The following is a 19,254-nucleotide window of genomic DNA, read 5'->3' as shown; positions in this document are numbered from 1 at the left end:
CTTGAAGGGGGGGGGGGGGGGGGGGGGAAGAGAGAGAGAGTAGCTAAAAGAATATAGTTCCCCCCACCCAATATCTCCTTTTCCACACTCCAGCCGAGTCGGTGAAAGTAATGTTGGTTTGCCAACCGCCAAAAAACCCAAAAGAAGAAGAAAATGGCGGAGCGTGTTACTGAGCCAGCCGAGGACCAAAAACAAACAAACAAAAAATCCTCTACTCAAAAACAACCACCCCCCAAAAAAGCAACAAAATATGGAATTAAAGTATTTGATAAGAACGTATTTTTTATTTTTCAAGAATTATTATAGCATTTTTCACAAAATGCTACTGTCATTTCAACGGTTTGTTTACATTCTAAGCGGAAATGATTTTGTCGGACATTTTGCGTCTCATCTCATTATCTGTAGCCACTTTATCCTGTTCTACAGGGTTGCAGGCAAGCTGGAGCCTATCCCAGCTGACTACAGGCGAAAGGCGGGGTACACCCTGGACAAGTCGCCAGGTCATCGCAGGGCTGACACATAGACACAGACAACCATTCACACTCACATTCACACCTACGGTCAATTTAGAGTCACCAGTTAACCTAACCTGCATGTCTTTGGACTGTGGGGGAAACCGGAGCACCCGGAGGAAACCCACGCGGACACGGGGAGAACATGCAAACTCCACACAGAAAGGCCCTCGCCGGCCACGGGGCTCGAACCCGGACCTTCTTGCTGTGAGGCGACAGCGCTAACCACTACACCACCGTGCCGCCCGGACATTTTGCATTTAAAAAAAAAAAAGTTATTTATCGAATTTGCAAAAAATAAAAATGTTCCGTTTCTCAAAATCCAGTAAATGTGGATAGAATAAAAGTTATTCCACTCAATCTTATTGTACATGTCTACCAGCTCATGTATAACTCGATTTCTTGGAATAACTTAAAACATGAAAACAAACAAACAGAATCCAGACACAAGAAGACAAACACTTTAAAATCTATCTATTAGAGAGAGGGAGGAAAAAAAAAACAAAAAAAAACCTTATTTCAGGTCAAGTTTCACGTTGGGGTGAATCGAATGAAGTCCACCTGGATATCAACCTAAACAATTCAAAACGAAATGCGTTTTTGTTAAATCTGAAAATGCACAAGTTATTCACTGCAGTTATTTGAAACTACTCAGCTAATATTCTAACATCATTCTTACCGATTTCTTTTTATGAAACTTGTACGATGCTGGTAGGTCATACCGAAGTTCTGTGAAAGAGAATACACAGTTCTCCCAAATTCAAATGCACAGCTTAAATATTACACTCAAACTGTTCCTGCGACACCGTTTCTGTTGAAAGAGTAATTATATGAAACCTCACCTGCGATTACTTCCATTTTAACTTTCCAGTCACTCGCCTTCTTCTGTATGTGCTGTAGATAAAGTCAAAGCTCCGTCATAAATCTGTCCATTTCAGGATGCGATATCTTCCAACAAGAAGAAACAAAACCACTTACATCTCGTGTTGAAGTTTTATGAAGAGAATAAACTGCTCCTCTCGACATAGAAAGGGCCGTCTTCAGAAACTGCATATCTATACCTAAATAAAAATGCAGTGGTTATTAAAAAAAAAAAAAAAAAAAAAAAACACACACCCTGATTATGCTGTCGTCATTCCTGACCAAAAATCGAGCGGAGCATAGTTCAGGCAGGTCACGAAGTCCAGCTCAGCCCTCAGTCGCAGCTACATCGGCTGACTGCAGCTGATCTCAAGCCAGCCCACATCAGCTCACAGCTCAGCCAATTCCCTTCTAAGCGTTCTTTTGGCAAACCTCTCAGAGCACCTTATTTAAGCTGCTTTAACCGGTCTGCTTCCTCTGCAAGCCATTTTTACAACCCACCTCCACCTCAGCTCCTCCTTTTGCTGTCCTGACCTTAAAGTGCATATTACGGGTAAATTCAGGAGCAAGATCAATGTAATTCTATTTTATATTAAACTTTGGTCAAATATCGGTCACATTCTGTATTTTGTGCAATTTTTTTTTTTACCTCCCTCTGAATCCTACGTCAGCGCTGGTTTGTTTATGAGAAAACGACCTGGTGGTTTTCTGCAAATCTCTTCAACGTTATTGAGTAATTATTAAAATGGTTAACAGACGTATCGTAGGAGGGTGTAGCAACACCAATCTTGATGGGATTAGTGCTCATTGTTTTCCAAAAGACCGGACAATGAGAGAGAAATGGGAGCGCTTGGTCTACACAGGCTGTGCACTGAAACCGTGCAAAGCTCGCGCAGCCTGCTGGCGCTTCCGCAGGTAACGTCACAAATCTGGCTCCAGACTCCCTTGGGATTTTTCCAGACGCGTTTTGTTATTTTATTTTTTTCTGCTGTAGACAGATGGCCTTGTGCAAAATTACCCTTCTGGATGAGTGTGTAAAGGGACATACTTTCATATTAAAAAAAAAAAAAATCAGTCCAGAATATGCACTTTAAGGTCAACTCTGTTGTCATTGATGTCCGCTCATTCTGTACCGCATTTGCTGATGCTCTCCTGGTCTCAAGGCTTTCCACATATGCGCATGGAAGGGCAGGAAGGTTCCATGTTCTGACTTTAATCAACGTCGTTTCTGGCATCGGTGCCTGCTTTGTTCTGTGCCCCATGGCGGGGGCCTTTGCTGCTGCTCTCCCTGTCTTAAATGGGAACTGAAGTCATTTCTAAACTTGCTTTACTTCTTAATTAACATGTTATTCAATTACGTTTTCGGTTTTAGTAACCTTATATCGTGACTTGTATTGGCAACTAACTGCAATTAAATATTATACTTATCAGCCTATTCGGGTTTTAGCCATGTTGGATTTAGTTCAGTTGGTCCACGGCAGGCGTCGCTTATCCGCGTGATCTTCGTGAGACTTCGAAACGTGAAGTGTCAGCCAGATGTCAGCACCGCCATTTTGAAAACTGTTTTCCAAATGAAATATTGCACAAAAACGAGTTTAAATGACGATTACTGCCTACTTTTTTCAAACTTCCCTGATTGCTATCAAAACAAACAAAGCATTCAAAAGAGGGCGCGCGCGTCTTTTGACAACATCGGCAGATGTTGGTCACTTTGATTTCCACTGTATGTTTTACTTCCGTCCTACGATGTCTCACACAGGTCTCAGCGAATCTCATTTACGGCCGTCGCTTTGACATATGGACTGATATATTACACACACTACCGTTCAAAAGTTTGGGGTCACTTTGAAATGTCCTTATTTTTGAAAGAAAAGCACTGTTCTTTTCAATGAAGATCACTTTAAACTAATCAGAAATCCACTCTATACATTGCTAATGTGGTAAATGACTATTCTAGCTGCAAATGTCTGGTTTTTGGTGCAATATCTCCATAGGTGTATAGAGGCCCATTTCCAGCAACTCTCACTCCAGTGTTCTAATGGTACAATGTGTTTGCTCATTGCCTCAGAAGGCTAATGGATGATTAGAAAACCCTTGTACAATCATGTTAGCACAGCTGAAAACAGTTGAGCTCTTTAGAGAAGCTATAAAACTGACCTTCCTTTGAGCAGATTGAGTTTCTGGAGCATCACATTTGTGGGGTCGATTAAATGCTCAAAATGGCCAGAAAAATGTCTTGACTATATTTTCTATTCATTTTACAACTTATGGTGGTAAATAAAAGTGTGACTTTTCATGGAAAACACAAAATTGTCTGGGTGACCCCAAACTTTTGAACGGTAGTGTAGCATGTTTCAAACACTCATAACTTGCTATAGCAGTGACAAAATATCGATCAGAAATGCATTCCTATATTTAAAAATAGAATTTTGATAATAAATATTTGCCTTAAGTTCTCCTTTAAGCCTTTCCATTTAGGTACATGGAAGGGCAGGGAGGTCCCAGAACAGAGCCACACCGCCAGATTAAATTATTGCAATGCAAATTAAAATTCTTTGACAAAAGTGGTCCTGACTGAAACAGATTATGATGCTAATGAGACATCATCATCCAGTATTGTCTTAGGCCCTGTCCACACGGCAACAGATTCAGGTGAATCCGATACAATTGTTTATCGTTTCGGCCTGGCGTCCACACGGCACTGGCGTTTTGGGTGCCCCAAAACGCAATCTTTTGAGAACGGGTTCCAGAGTGGAAAGATCTGGCAACATTGCCGTTGCGAAGTCGTCTGGATGAGTAGAACGGATTTGTTTACGATGACGTCACAACCACATGACTGTGAGTGCTTCACGCCGGGTAGAAGTGTAACGAACTCGATGCGAGTTGTCAACAAATCCTATAACTTGGTTCATGAAACGCGCTTACAAAATATTTTCACTGTGAATATTTATTGTGTAATGGTGCAAAGTGAGAGTCAATCCCACCAGCAAAAATAGGGAAAAAAAAAAAAAAAAAGGAGCGATCTCACCTCTTCAGATGTTGGTTTAAGTCCTACAATACATTCCTCAAAAAGGGCGTAGAAGAACAAATTAATCCATCAACGTGTAGCATTCAATTTCTTCCGGACCATTAAAGACGCCGCCTTCTGCGTAGAATCATACGTCATCCTCGCTGCCATATTGGATGGGTCAAAGCGGAGAATAAAGATGCCTCATTCATGTGCTGCGTTTAACTGTACCAACAGGTTTACCGTCCAAACGAGATCACCTGGGATTACCTTTCGCAGGTGAGACTGGAAAAATACTTTTCATTGTATTTGGTCATTATAACGTAATTTTACGAACAGATTTTTCTGACTTTGTGGCTAATATGAAGTCTCGCGCATAATAGTTTATGCGCATGCGTCCTTACTTCTTCTATTGTTCTGATGTCTCCGAAGGGACCGTCTTACAGCGCCCCTAGAGGTGTGGCATGTGTATTGCATTGTTTTCAGCAAGCGTTGCGTTGCCATATGAACCTGATATTTTACTGATTGTTGCCCATGTGGACGCGATATTTTTTTTAAATAACAACATCTCGTTGCCGTTGTCGTGTGGATGTAGCCTTACCCTGATTGTGTTTTGTGCCAAATGGAGGGTTCATGATCACCGTGTCAAATTTCTTTGTGTATAACGTTCCAATAGAGCAGACGTCACACTGGACCATGTCGATGTTTGGCAGCTCAAATTCCTCGACATTTCCTTTGAAGATGTCTAGCGCATCGCTGTCGATGTCAAATCCGACACAGAGTCTGGTGTGACAGAAAACATTTTTTTATATTATATATGAGATAGACTTTAAAGGAGAACTGAAGGCAAATTTATCATCATCAAAATTCTCTCTCTCTCACTTTATTAAATATACAGTAGGAATGCATTTCTGATAGCTATTTTGTCGCTGCTATAGCAAGTTATGAGTGTTTGAAATATGCTATGTAATATATCAGTCCATATGTCAAAGCGACGGCCGTAAACGAGATTCGTTGAGACCTGTACGAGACATCGTACGACGGAAGTAAAACGTACAGCGGAAATCAAAGTGACCAAAATCTGCCAACGTTGTCAAAAGACGCGCGCGCCCTCTTTCGAATGCTGACGTCATCAAGCTGGAAGTTTTGGTTGTTTTGATAGCAATCAGGAAAGTTTGAAAAAAGTAGGCAGTAATCGTCATTTAAACTTGTTTTTGTGCAATACCTCGTTTGGAAAACAGTTTTCAAAATGGCGGCACTGACACCTGGCTGACACTTCACGGTTCGAAGTCTCGCACAAGTTTTGTGAAGATCACGCGGATAAGCGACGCCTGCCGTGGACCAAACGAACTAAATTCAACACGGCTAAAACCCGAATAGGCCGATACGTATAATATTTAATTGCAATCAGTTGCCAATACGAGTCTCGATATAAGGTTACTAAAACCGAAAACGTAATTGAATAAACACGTTAATTAAGAAATAAAGCAAGTTTAAAAATGACTTCAGTTCCCCTTTAAATGATTAAATAAGATTCAAGTCAAGTTCTCACCCTGCATCCAACACAGCAGCTCCTATACTGAGCACTCCACATCCACAACCCAGATCAGCAACCAGTTTATTCTCAAGGTCATCAAATGTGTTGTGGATGGTGAACAGCATGCAACCTGGAACAGAAAATATACGGTGCTGTGCAAGAGTCTGAGCATGTGTAAAGAAATGCTGTAAAGCAAAGACGCCTTCAGAAATAATAAAATGAAATGCTTTCTGCATAAAAATGATACTGGTGCTCCTTGTGTACAAAGCGTGCGGAGCGAAGCTCCAGAGAATATGGTAATGCATGGACCTGATTTTTGATGGCTACTGTGACCGTACGATGTCCATGTACCCCCATCATAAGCAGAGATGCCTACCCCAAATTTTGAATTTCAGTATTCTTGAAAACATTTTTCAGTATTTTGGAATGACTTTCAGTAACATTAATTTATGCGCATTCCATTATAAAGGTGTATATACCAATATGTTTAACATTTAAATTATTAAAAAGTACTGTTTTGTGTGAATTGAATAAACAAAACCCTACCATGCACTTGTAAATGGTTCAGTGCCTCCCACTCCTCTCTATGGTTATTGCTGGCACAGCTCTAACATATAATTTAATATAACACATAGTACCATTCGAAATCAACATGCGGCATGCCATGCAGAAACAGAGCCATTTGAAAACAGCTTCTAATCGATCTTTGAAGTTAAATAATAGCTAGAAAAGAAACAAAACAAAATCATGCAAAGTTAACTTTATAAAGAAAATCAAAAAACACAACTGTATTAGTTGTTCATCTCATCCCATTATCTCTAGCCGCTTTATCCTGTTCTACAGGGTCGCAGGCAAGCTGGAGCCTATCCCAGCTGACTACGGGCGAAAGGCAGGGTACACCCTGGACAAGTCGCCAGGTCATCACAGGGCTGACACATAGACACAGACAACCATTCACACTCACATTCACACCTACGGTCAATTTAGAGTCACCAGTTAACCTAACCTGCATGTCTTTGGACTGTGGGGGAAACCGGAGCACCCGGAGGAAACCCACGCGGACACGGGGAGAACATGCAAACTCCACACAGAAAGGCCCTCGCCGGCCACGGGGCTCGAACCTGGACCTTCTTGCTGTGAGGCGACAGCGCTAACCACTACACCACCGTGGCACCCTGTATCAGTTGTTAATAACGTAAAAGTTAACACAGAAGTCTTAACAAAAACCATTAACTAGATCTAAAGTACCAATTTAAAATACCTGTTGCTGAACCTTCACATATGGGCACCGCTACTGGATCTGATCGAACAGTATGTGTTACAGGATCCACAGTCCGCACAACAAGGGGAAACAGCTTTTCTGCATCATTGCTGCCATCAGTGGATATACTAAATGGTGAACTTTTCATTAACTTGATCAATCCACCCCTCATGTCTGCCGCCATCTCCACGATCATGGCTGTCGCCTTTGAACGCGAGCACCGAAATGCTTTCGCTGTGTCAGAGTCCTTGAAAGCGGTTTTCACTGCAGACGTTATACTGTCCATGGCACTAATCGGCAAGTTCAACTCCAAGCACAGGTCAACCATCACCGCTTCAGCATGTGTCACGTTCCGTGTCTTTTCATCCACAGATTTCGTAAAAAACTGCTGGATACCCCCAGATTTACTTTCCGCCTGACTCGCCATTTCAGCATACTCCATATGTGTTTTGGAGTTGACATGCCGCCTGCGGTCATCGCGACCACCATGAGTGATGTTAATGTCAGTTCTACACAGTTTGCAGTGCGTGTATCCATTGCCCTTTTGACTGGTTGTAATGCACGGCCATTCTACTGTATATCGTGGGAGGAACACCTGAGACCTGTGTTTCACTTGTCCCGATACTGAGCATTTCATTTCCACTATTGAGAAGCAGCACCATGCGTATGTGATGTCGAGCGAAAATAGCGCAAACAAATGTGCGGTATCTGCGAACGTCACACACAGCATGTGTGGTTGTCGTAAAAATAAATAGCTGTGAATCGCGCATGGATTGAAAAAGTCGCTTGGACATTTAAAAACAACTCACTGGAATTTTTTAAGACTTTATAATAATTCCGTACAGAATAACACTGTTTGCCGTAACATCGTATTTACGTAACTTTTCCGTACAAAATACAGCCAATCCGTACCAGTAGGCATCTCTGCATAAGTGCAAGGCGACACATCTCCAAACACTTGAACACCAAACAACGAAATTTGTATAAGATAGGAGTTTTTAATCCAGTACTTATTTTTAAATTTGCTTTTTTTAAAAAAAAAAATAACGTGGGATTATTTACTAACACGTTTTACACTCATCAGGAGCTCCACTTTACAGCAGTACCTAAATATATGCATCATTTAAATGCAGTATACTAATAAATTACACAAAGTGCACATTTGGTATGATGTCCCTTTGCTTTTTTAAAAATGCATCAGGAGTCTCCGGGACACTTTGTGCAGGTTTATAAGGAGATTGATTGGCTGGGAAGATGGTACTGGGTGTGTTGGAGAATCTGCCAAAACTCTTCTGGAGACACAACAAGATTTTCACACTGGTTTCTATTTTTGCAGGTAAAACCTGACAGCTTTCATTACGATTTTTTTTTTGTCCGAAATGTGGTCTAATATGTTATTTTCTTCAATGACAACCATTTTTTTGTAACATTTATTTTTTTTGTTTGAAAAGTCATATGTCTATATCTAATATTTAAAACTGACTCAATAATTCAGAAGTCATAAAATAAACATTGAAGACAAATTTTGTATTTTAAAAAAATGAGGGTGCTTAAGACTTTTTACACAATAATGTACTTTTTTTTTTTAATGTGTGGTGGTGGTCTGGGAAAACCTGTTAGACGTTACTGTGGTTGAATTGTGGCAAACTGGCAGAAAAAAAAAAAAAAAAAAAAGAGGCAACTATGCCACAACTCTGGTAAAATGCGACTGAATTGAACGAAATGTGTATTACCGACATATAACAAATAATCCAGTCAAGTTTTGTGAAATTCCTTCAAAAATTGTGAGAGGAGTTGATTTCAGAAGGTGAGTACCCTTCCCGGGACAGACATCGTCAGGACATAATCCCCCTTCGGGCCTTTCGGCCAGCGGGGGATAAAAATTGTGAGGGAAGTTGATTTCAGAAAGCACGCACACCTTGATGAAATTGCCAAAGTACAAGTTTGTTAATAATCAAGGGCATAACTCTGGTAAAATCTGCCCACAATAAACAAAATTTCAATATGCGTATAACGGTCTGTGGCAGCGGGGGCATGGTCAAGCGCCGGTCTGTGACAGGAGGGTGGAGCCAGGGAAGGTGAGTGGCAGAATCGCTACACCTGACGGTAATTAACCTGTGTTTTGTGTGTGTTTTCCCCAGTAAACCGCTCCCTATTTAAGGAGGCTGAGAGAGAGCAGAGGGAGCGCGACCCGGGATTGGAGGAAGTGTGTGTGTGTGTGTGTGTGTGTGTCTGAGAGTGCGTGTGCTTACGTTGCCTAGACTGAAAAGTTGGGGAAAATAAATAAGCCTTCTCTACCTCCAAACGTTGTCCTGCCGTCCTCTGTGCTCCACCCACACATTATTCACGCTACAGTGGTGCCGAAACCCGGGAAAGGTGGAGCACCAGTCCTGCAGCTCCATGGAATCCTCCCCGTTCGCGGACTTGGTCCACGCCCTCGCCACGGCTCAGCAGAGCCAGCACCAGGCACTCGTCACGCTCCAAAAGGAGCAGGAGCGCCGCTTCGAAGCCCTGGTGCTGGCCCAGCAGGAAGATCGAGAGGCGTTCCGGCGTCTCCTCGCGTCGGCGGGGTCCACCAGCGCCCCGGCCGCGGGCCCGTCTCCCCTCACCTTGACCAAGATGGGCCCGCAGGACGACCCCGAGGCTTTCATCACCTTGTTCGAGCAGGTCGCCGAAGCCTCGGGGTGGCCGATGGAGCAGGGAGAGGCGCAGCTGGCCGCACTACAGCTCCCTGCCGACCGCCGGCTGGCCTACGCCGACCTTCACCGGGCCGTCCTCCAGCGCGTGGGGCGCACGCCAGAGCAGCAGCGTCAGCGCTTCCGCGCGCTGCGGATGGAGGAAGTCGGCAGCCCGTTCGCGTTTGGCCAGCAGCTCCGGGACGCCTGCTGGCGGTGGCTGAGGGCCGAAGATTGCGACACCGAGGGAATCAATCAATCAATCAATCAATCAAATCATCGACCAGGTGGCACTGGAACAGTTCATCGCCCGCTTACCAGCCGGAACCGCGGAGTGGGTCCAGTGCCACTGCCCGGCGTCGCTGGATCAGGCCGTAGGACTGGCGGAGGATCATCTGGTGGCTGTTCCGGTGGCAGGACAACGGACGACATCGTCTTCTCTCTCCTCTTCTCTCTTTCTCCCCCCTCCCATGTCCTGTCCTCGCCCCATTCCCCCACCACGGAGGCGGGGGCCGGCTCCACCCCAGCCGGCCCGCCGCACCCGTGGTGCCCTGCCGTTTCTCCCTTCTGTGTCTGTCTCTCCCCCCCCAGGTGAGTGAGCCCCCGAACACAGCTGCAGAGGGAAGGCCCGGGCCGGTTTGCTGGTGCTGCGGGGAACCGGGCCAATTGCAGCAACAGTGTGCAGCGATGGAGGTGGGGGCGGTGGTGCGGATCCCCGACGCGCCAGAAGCTGCCCTCGATCGGGCTGGAGCGTATCGCATACCGGTAAGTGTACAAGGGGCTACATATCAGGCGTTGGTGGATTCAGGTTGCAATCAGACCTCGATCCGCCAAAGCCTGGTGCAAGACGAGGCATTGGGGGTAGCACAAGGGGTGAAGGTGTTGTGTGTGCATGGGGATATTCACAGCTACCCGTTGGTGTCGGTCCACATACATTTCAGAGAGGAAAAAAAAAAAAAACGATAGTGAAGGCGGCGGTTAATCCTCACCTTACCCACTCTTTGATCTTGGGGACTGATTGGCCGGGATTTCGGGGCTTAATGGCACGCCTAGTAAAGAGTGGGTCCTGCCGGTTGACAGGGGAAGGTCCCGGTGTCACTTTGACTGGAGCTGCGGTCGCAGAGCCGTCTACGTCATCTCCGCGACAGAGCGAGGGGCCGCCGGCCCCTCCTCTTTCTATTGGGGAATCTCTCGCGGATTTCCCACTGGAACAATCGCGAGACGAGACTCTGCGACACGCGTTTGACCAAGTGAGAGTAATCAATGGTCAAACGCTCCAGCCGAACGCCACCCCGTCCTTCCCCTATTTTTCCATTTTGAAGGATAGGTTATACAGAGTGACGCAGGACACTCAAACGAAAGAGCGAGTCACCCAGTTGTTAATTCCAAAGAGCCGCCGGGAATTGGTATTCCAGGCGGCTCACTTTAATCCCATGGTTGGACACCTCGGGCAGGATAAGACACTCGCCCGGATAATGGCCCGATTCTATTGGCCGGGGATTCGCGGCGACGTCCGGAAGTGGTGTACGGCGTGCCGCGAATGCCAGTTAGTAAATCCAGCGGCCATTCCAAAAGCGCCCTTGCGCCCCCTACCATTAATCGAGACCCCGTTCGAAAGAATTGGGATGGATCTCGTCGGGCCATTAGATCGGTCAATACGAGGGTACCGCTTTATATTAGTTCTGGTGGACTATGCAACGCGATACCCGGAAGCGGTGCCTCTTCGCAATATCTCAGCACGCAGTATTGCAGAGGCCCTCTTCCACGTCATCTCCCGGGTTGGAATCCCGAAAGAGATTCTGACTGACCAAGGCACCTCATTTATGTCACGAACACTGAGTGAACTGTATGGGCTACTGGGTATTAAGCCGATCCGCACCAGCGTTTATCACCCACAGACGGACGGTTTAGTTGAACGGTTCAATCGCACCCTCAAGAATATTATCAAAAAATTCGTAAGTGAGGACGCACGTAACCGGGATAAGTGGCTCGAACCCTTGCTGTTTGCAGTGCGAGAGGTCCCCCAAGCCTCCACGGGGTTCTCCCCGTTTGAATTATTATATGGGCGTAAGCCGCACAGCATCTTAGATGTACTGCGGGAAAATTGGGAGGAGGGACCTTCACAGAGCAAAAACGAAATTCAGTACGTTATGGATCTGCGCGCAAAACTCCACATGCTCACCCACCTAACTCAGGAGAATTTGCGGCAGGCCCAGGAACGGCAAACCCGCCTGTACAACAAGGGCACGCGCCTTAGAGAGTTCACTCCGGGAGATAAGGTACTCGTCCTGTTGCCCACGTCGAGCTCCAAATTAATCGCCAAGTGGCAAGGACCCTTTGAGGTCACATGGCGAGTCGGGGACGTCGACTATGAGGTTAGGCGAACAGACAGGGAGGGGGCACTACAGATCTACCACCTCAATCTGCTGAAACTCTGGAATGAGGAGGTCCCCGTGGCGTTGGTGTCAGTAGTTCCGGAGAAGGCGGAGCTGGGGCCGGAGGTCCAAAAAGGGACATTGGCATCACGTACCTCTCCGGTCCCCTGTGGAGACCACCTCTCCCCGACCCAACTCACGGAGGTCGCCCCGTTGCAGGCCGAGTTTTCGGATGTGTCCTCGCCCCTGCCCGGTCGCACTAACCTCATACAACACCACATAGAGACGCCCCCGGGGGTGGTAGTGCGTAGCTGTCCTTATAGATTACCCGAACACAAAAAAAAAAAAAAAAAAAAAAAAAAAAAAAAAAAAGGTGGTTCGGGAAGAACTTCAGGCCATGCTTGAAATGGGCATCGTCGAGGAGTCCCACAGTGACTGGAGCAGCCCGGTGGTCTTGGTTCCCAAGGCCGACGGCTCGGTCCGGTTCTGTCTGGACTATAGAAAAGTCAACGCGGTGTCTAAATTCGACGCGTACCCAATGCCTCGTATTGATGACCTGCTCGATCGACTAGGCACGGCTCGCTTTTACTCAACACTGGATTTGACGAAGGGATATTGGCAGATCCCCTTGACTCCATTATCCCGGGAAAAAACGGCCTTTTCCACACCATTCGGCTTACACCAGTTCGTCACACTTCCATTTGGGCTGTTTGGGGCGCCCGCTATGTTTCAACGGCTGATGGACCGGGTCCTCCGGCCCCACGCCACCTATGTGGCCGCTTACCAAGACGACATCATTTATAGTAATGACTGGCAGCGGCACCTGCAACACCTGAGGGCCGTCCTTAGGTCGCTGAGGCGGGCGGGGCTCACTGCCAACCCGAAGAAGTGTGCGATTGGGCGGGTGGAAGTATGGTATCTGGGCTTCCACTTGGGTAACGGGCAGGTGCGTCCCCAAATTAATAAGACAGCAGCCTGCCCGAGGCCCAAGACCAAAAAGGGGGTGAGACAGTTCCTGGGGCTGGCTGGCTACTATCGTAGGTTTATACCTAATTATTCGGACGTCACCAGCCCACTGACTGACCTCACTAAAAAGGGGGCGCCAGATCCGGTCCAGTGGACGGAGCAGTGCCAGCGGGCTTTCTCTGAGGTAAAGGCTGCACTGTGTGGGGGGCCACTTTTACACTCCCCTGACTTCTCTCTCCCTTTTTTGTTGCAGACGGATGTGTCGGACAGAGGGCTGGGGGCCGTTTTGTCCCAGCAGCTGGAGGGGGAGGATTGCCCAGTCCTATACATCAGCCGGAAGCTGTCAGTGCGTGAGGGGCGCTACAGCACAATTGAGAAAGAGTGCCTGGCGATCAAGTGGGCGGTCCTCACCCTCCGTTACTACCTGCTGGGGCGCTCTTTCACCCTCTGTTCGGACCACGCACCCCTCCAGTGGCTCCACCACATGAAGGATGCCAACGCGCGGATCACCCGTAGGTATCTGGCACTCCAACCCTTCAACTTCAAGGTGGTCCACAGGCCGGGGGCGCAGATGGTCGTGGCGGACTTCCTCTCCCGTCAAGGGGGGGGGGGGGGGGGGGGGGGAAGTCGGCTGCGGGCCGGACGGGCGCCCGGCTTGAGTCGGGCGGTGGGGGTATGTGGCAGCGGGGGCGTGGTCAAGCGGCGGTCTGTGACAGGAAGGTGGAGCCAGGGAAGGTGAGTGGCAGAATCGCTACACCCGACGGTAATTAACCTGTGTTTTGTGTGTGTTTTCCCCAGTAAACCGCTCCCTATTTAAGGAGGCGGAGAGAGAGCAGAGGGAGCACGACCCGGGACTGGAGGAAGAGTGTGTGTGTCTGAGAGTGCGTGTGCTTACGTTGCCTAGACTGAAAAGTTGGGGAAAATAAATAAGCCTTCTCTACCTCCAAACGCTGTCCTGCCGTCCTCTGTGCTCCACCCACACATTATTTGCGCTACACGGTCATATAACAAAGCCTTTTGGCAAGTTTGGTGAAATTCCTCCACAAATTGTGAGAGGAGGTGATTTCAGAAGAACGTACACCCTCATGAAATTGTCAAAGTACAAATTACTTAATCAAGGGTCAAAACTCTGGTAAAACTTTGACAAACAAAATTAAATCGCAATATGCGTATTACCGTCATATAACAAGGCTTTTTGCCAAGCTTCGAAAAATTTGTCCAAAAATTGAGAGAGGAGTTGATGTCAGAAGGCAAGCACACCTTCATGAAATCGTCAAAGTAAAAGATTGTTAATCAAGCGCTGTAACTCTTAAAATGCAACTGAATTTAATGAAATTACAATATGCGTACTAGCAACATATAACAAGGCCTTTTGCCAAGTTTGGTGAAATTCCTCCAAAAACGGTGAGAGGAGTTGATTTCAGAAGGGAAAAAAAAAAAAAAAAAAAAAAAAAAACTCATGAAATTGTCAAATTATAATTTTGTTAATCAAGGGCTGTAACTCTGCTAAAATGTGACCCAATTTAACGAGATTACAATATGCGTATTACCGACATATAACAAAGAATCCTGCCAAGTTTGGTGAAATTCATCCAAAAATTGTGAGAGCAGTTGATTTCAGAAGGTAAGCACCCTTCCTGGGATGGGCAGACGGACCGAAATCACCACAACATAATCCCCTTTCGGGCCTTTCGGCCAGTGGGGGATTAAAAACACCACACAACTGGATGCCTCACCTTTAAAACCATAAATAAAATTCACCAAAACGAAGTGGAAATGTTCTTTTACAGCTTCCTGCAGAAATCGGATAAGAAGCCAGTTTAAAAAACAAACAAACAAAACCCTTTATGGTTAAAATGTTAGACTAACTGGTGACTCTAAATTGACCGTAGGTGTGAATGTGAGTGTGAATGGTTGTCTGTGTCTATGTGTCAGCCCTGTGATGACCTGGCGACTTGTCCAGGGTGTACCCCGCCTTTCGCCCGTAGTCAGCTGGGATAGGCTCCAGCTTGCCTGCGACCCTGTAGAAGGATAAAGCGGCTAGAGATAATGAGATGAGATGTTAGACGTCTTCCGAGCCAAGTGTGATTTTCTGAAACATTAAAATGTCAGGCAGGCGGCACGGTGGTGTAGTGGTTAGCGCTGTCGCCTCACAGCAAGAAGGTTCTGGGTTCGAGCTCCGTGGCCGGCGAGGGCATTTCTGTGCGGAGTTTGCATGTTCTCCCCGTGTCTGTGTGGGTTTCCTCCGGGTGCTCCGGTTTCCCCCACAGTCCAAAGACATGCAGGTTAGGTTAACTGGTGACTCTAAATTGACCGTAGGTGTGAATGTGAATGGTTGTCTGTGTCTATGTGTCAGCCCTGTGATGACCTGGTGACTTGTCCAGGGTGTACCCCGCCTTTCGCCCGTAGTCAGCTGGGATAGGCTCCAGCTTGCCTGCAACCCTGTAGAACAGGATAAAGCGGCTAGAGATAATAAGATGAAATGAGATTAAATGTCAGGGTTTGATCAGGTCTTCTTCCCATAGTTGACCGTTTATTGCAGATTTGTTCACTAGATCAGGAGAGCTACCCAGGGTGGACGTCAAGGATGTAGAGCAGTTCCCACCTAACCGTTCACACACAGTCTATGGGCATATTACAGTCGGCAGTTAATCTAACCTGCATGTCTTTGGACTGCGGGGGAAGCCGGAGCACCCGGAGGAAACCGACGCAGACACGGGGAGAACATGCAAACTCCACACAGAAAGGCCCCCGTCAGCCATGAGGTTTGAACCCAGAACCTTCTCACTGTGAAGCAACAGTGCTAACCACTACACCACTCTTTGATCAGGTTATTGGCTCACTGCATGCATATGCAAAATTGATCAATTTTGTTTGTAATAATACCAGTTGTTAAAATGTCTAATTCTCCTGAATGAAATCCTTGTTATATTTATGGGGATTAATTGATGCAAAAGAAACATTTCAGTTCATCTTGTAGTTTTCAGAACTATATACAAAGAATGTCAGCATTTCACCGTTCAGTGGGTTTTCCCAGTCCATCATACACATGTATTCATCTTTTTAAAACGGTCGATAAATTAGACAGATTTTGAAAAATGTGATCTTCAGGTTCTGCAGGTGGTTCCTTGAATGAATGACTAATCACCACAAGAACTCTACAAGTCCTGTTACCTGCTATATGTGGACTGGTGGGATACTGTTCAAGAAGAATCTTTGGTTCCTCAAACCCATCCACTTGTTGAAGGCAACTCTCCAGTTCCTTCAGTTTCATGGTTAAAGTAAAGCTGTGTTGAGAACTCCTTCAGCCTGCACGATGAGCCACAGAGGAGGACATGGGAGATTGATCATCAGCATCAGAGTCTTGACTCGACGTTTACTGGATCGTCATCAGCTGTTAAAACTGGAAGTTCGGTTCAAGTATTAAAGCAAGTTACGAGTGCTAGTCTGAAGAGACGAGTGTCACCTATCAAACACCACACCCATGGTTATACAGTTGAAGTGATTGGTTTCCATACACTTGGGCTGAAGTCATTAAAACTCATTTAAAAAAAAAAAAAAACATTTAATATCAGCAAACAATAAATATGGCGAGTTGTTCAGCATATCAACTTTGAGTAATTTTTTTTACAATTGTTTACAGACAGATTATTTCAATTTTATTGACAATTCCAGTGACTCGGAAGTTTCCATACACTAAGGTAACTGCGCCTTTAAGCAGCTTGGAAAATTCCAGAAAATGTTATCAGGCTTTTAGGACATTAGCTTCTAATAGACTATTTGTCATCAATTGTTGGTGTACCTGTGGATGTATTTTAAGACCTACAGTGGTGCTTGAAAGTTTGTGAACCCTTTAGAATTTTCTATATTTCTGCATAAATATGACCTAAAACATCATCAGATTTTCACACAAGTCCTAAAAGTAGATAAAGAGAACCCAGTTAAACAAATGGAGACAAAAATATTATACTTGGTCATTTATTTATTTTGGAAAAGCATCCAATATTACATATCTGTGAGTGGCAAAAGTATGTGAACCTTTGCTTTCAGTATCTGGTGTGACCCCCTTGTGCAGCAATAACTGCAACTAAACGTTTGCGGTAACTGTTGATCAGTCCTGCACACCGGCTTGGAGGAATTTTAGCCCATTCCTCCGTACAGAACAGCTTCAACTCTGGGATGTTGGTGGGTTTCCTCACATGAACTGCTCGCTTCAGGTCCTTCCACAACATTTCCATTGGATTAAGGTCAGGACTTTGACTTGGCCATTCCAAAACATTAACTTTATTCTTCTTTAACCATTCTTTGGTAGAACGACTTGTGTGCTTAGGGTCGTTGTCTTGCTGCATGACCCACCTTCTCTTGAGATTCAGTTCATGGACAGATGTCCTGACATTTTCCTTTAGAATTCGCTGGTATAATTCAGAATTCATTGTTCCATCAATGACGGCAAGCCGTCCTGGCTCAGATGCAGCAAAACAGGCCCAAACCATGATACTACCACCACCATGTTTCACAGATGGGATAAGGTTCTTATGCTGGAATGCAGTGTTTTCCTTTCTCCAAACATTTAAACCAAAAAGTTCTATTTTGTTCTCCAATAGCCTTCTGGCTTGTCCACGTGATCTTTAGCAAACTGCAGGTGAGCAGCAATGTTCTTTTTGGACAGCAGTGGCTTTCTCCTTGCAACCCTGACCCTGTACGGAGGAATGGGCTAAAATTCCTCCAAGCCGGTGTGCAGGACTGATCAACAGTTACCGCAAACGTTTAGTTGCAGTTATTGCTGCATAAGGGGGTCACACCAGATACTGAAAGCAAAGATTCACATACTTTTGCCACTCACAGATATGTAATATTGGATCATTTTCCTCAATAAATAAATGACCAAGTATAATATTTTTGTCTCATTTGTTTAACTTGGTTCTCTTTATCTACTTTTAGGACTTGTGTGAAAATCTGATGATGTTTTAGGTCATATTCATGCAGAAATATAGAAAATTCTAAAGGGTTCACAAACTTTCAAGCACCACTGTAGAACAAACCATGGTGCACTTACAGTACATATAAAACAGTGCCTTAACACTTAACACTAAGAGAGAATGACTGATGCATATTAAATAAACACAGCTACATTAATAAAAAAAACTACACACACACTTCTAGTCTCACCTTAAACAAACCGCTTCCTTTGTGTATTTAATAAAGATTATATTAAAAGGGCTCTGAAGCAAATTCGATTAGCAAAAAGCTCTTTAAATTTCTCCATCAAAACTACAATAACAATTAATAATCTTTACGCGTTAGCAAGAAAGTTGTAATTAGTTTGTTGTTGTTGACAGCAAAACAGAAGTAAATCATGATAAAACACTTACATTAAGACACTGAAGTGCTCAGGTGGACGAGCAGGGACCATCAGAGCTGCAGAAGACCCATCACACTACCGTCCTAAATAGTGCGTACTAAATCCAATCAAAAGCGCCATATATCATCAGGAGTGTTTCAGTCTGACATACTACATAGTGCGCTAGAATGAAAGGGTTCTTGTAGCTACAGTTCACTTCCGGCTTAGAGGTGCCGTGAGAGATGTCAAAACAAAAGCCCTCAGTTATTCAATAGCATAAGAGTCCTGACTGACCCCCTTGTGCAGCAATAACTGCAACTAAACGTTTGCGGTAACTGTTGATCAGTCCTGCACACCGGCTTGGAGGAATTTTAGCCCATTCCTCCGTACAGAACAGCTTCAACTCTGGGATGTTGGTGGGTTTCCTCACATGAACTGCTCGCTTCAGGTCCTTCCACAACATTTCGATTGGATTAAGGTCAGGACTTTGACTTGGCCATTCCAAAACATTAACTTTATTCTTCTTTAACCATTCTTTGGTAGAACGACTTGTGTGCTTAGGGTCGTTGTCTTGCTGCATGACCCACCTTCTCTTGAGATTCAGTTCATGGACAGATGTCCTGACATTTTCCTTTAGAATTCACTGGTATAATTCAGAATTCATTGTTCCATCAATGATAGCAAGCCGTCCTGGCCCAGATGCAGCAAAACAGGCCCAA

At 45.4% G+C, this 19,254-nt stretch overlaps 1 protein-coding gene across 3 annotated transcripts in view; it reads right to left on the bottom strand.

The window, feature by feature from the left end:
• mettl5 (methyltransferase 5, N6-adenosine) overlaps nucleotides 1–18,691 on the bottom strand; it is a 62,858-nt gene extending 44,167 nt beyond the window's left edge. Inside the window, exons 1-8 of one of the 3 annotated variants that reach the window (XM_060930203.1) lie at nucleotides 18,567–18,689; nucleotides 16,369–16,597; nucleotides 5,933–6,047; nucleotides 4,982–5,163; nucleotides 1,491–1,573; nucleotides 1,355–1,406; nucleotides 1,192–1,241; nucleotides 1,026–1,085 (exon numbers count right to left, since the gene is read on the bottom strand). In XM_060930203.1, coding sequence (XP_060786186.1) covers nucleotides 1,044–1,085; nucleotides 1,192–1,241; nucleotides 1,355–1,406; nucleotides 1,491–1,573; nucleotides 4,982–5,163; nucleotides 5,933–6,047; nucleotides 16,369–16,468 — 624 coding nt within the window. In that variant the 5' untranslated portion in view covers nucleotides 16,469–16,597; nucleotides 18,567–18,689 and the 3' untranslated portion in view covers nucleotides 1,026–1,043. Of the gene's footprint in view, nucleotides 1–654; nucleotides 1,086–1,191; nucleotides 1,242–1,354; nucleotides 1,407–1,490; nucleotides 1,574–4,981; nucleotides 5,164–5,932; nucleotides 6,048–16,368; nucleotides 16,598–18,566 lie in introns of those variants that run through there. The other 2 variants (XM_060930202.1, XM_060930204.1) reach the window with 2 other exon arrangements.
• Nucleotides 18,692–19,254: the final 563 nt, after the last annotated feature.

Source organism: Neoarius graeffei, chromosome 9 (genome assembly GCF_027579695.1).
Source record: "Neoarius graeffei isolate fNeoGra1 chromosome 9, fNeoGra1.pri, whole genome shotgun sequence".
Lineage (NCBI taxonomy): Eukaryota > Metazoa > Chordata > Actinopteri > Siluriformes > Ariidae > Neoarius > Neoarius graeffei.
Note: the sequence above shows the minus strand (reverse complement) of the source record. Positions and strands in the feature narration are given on the sequence as shown.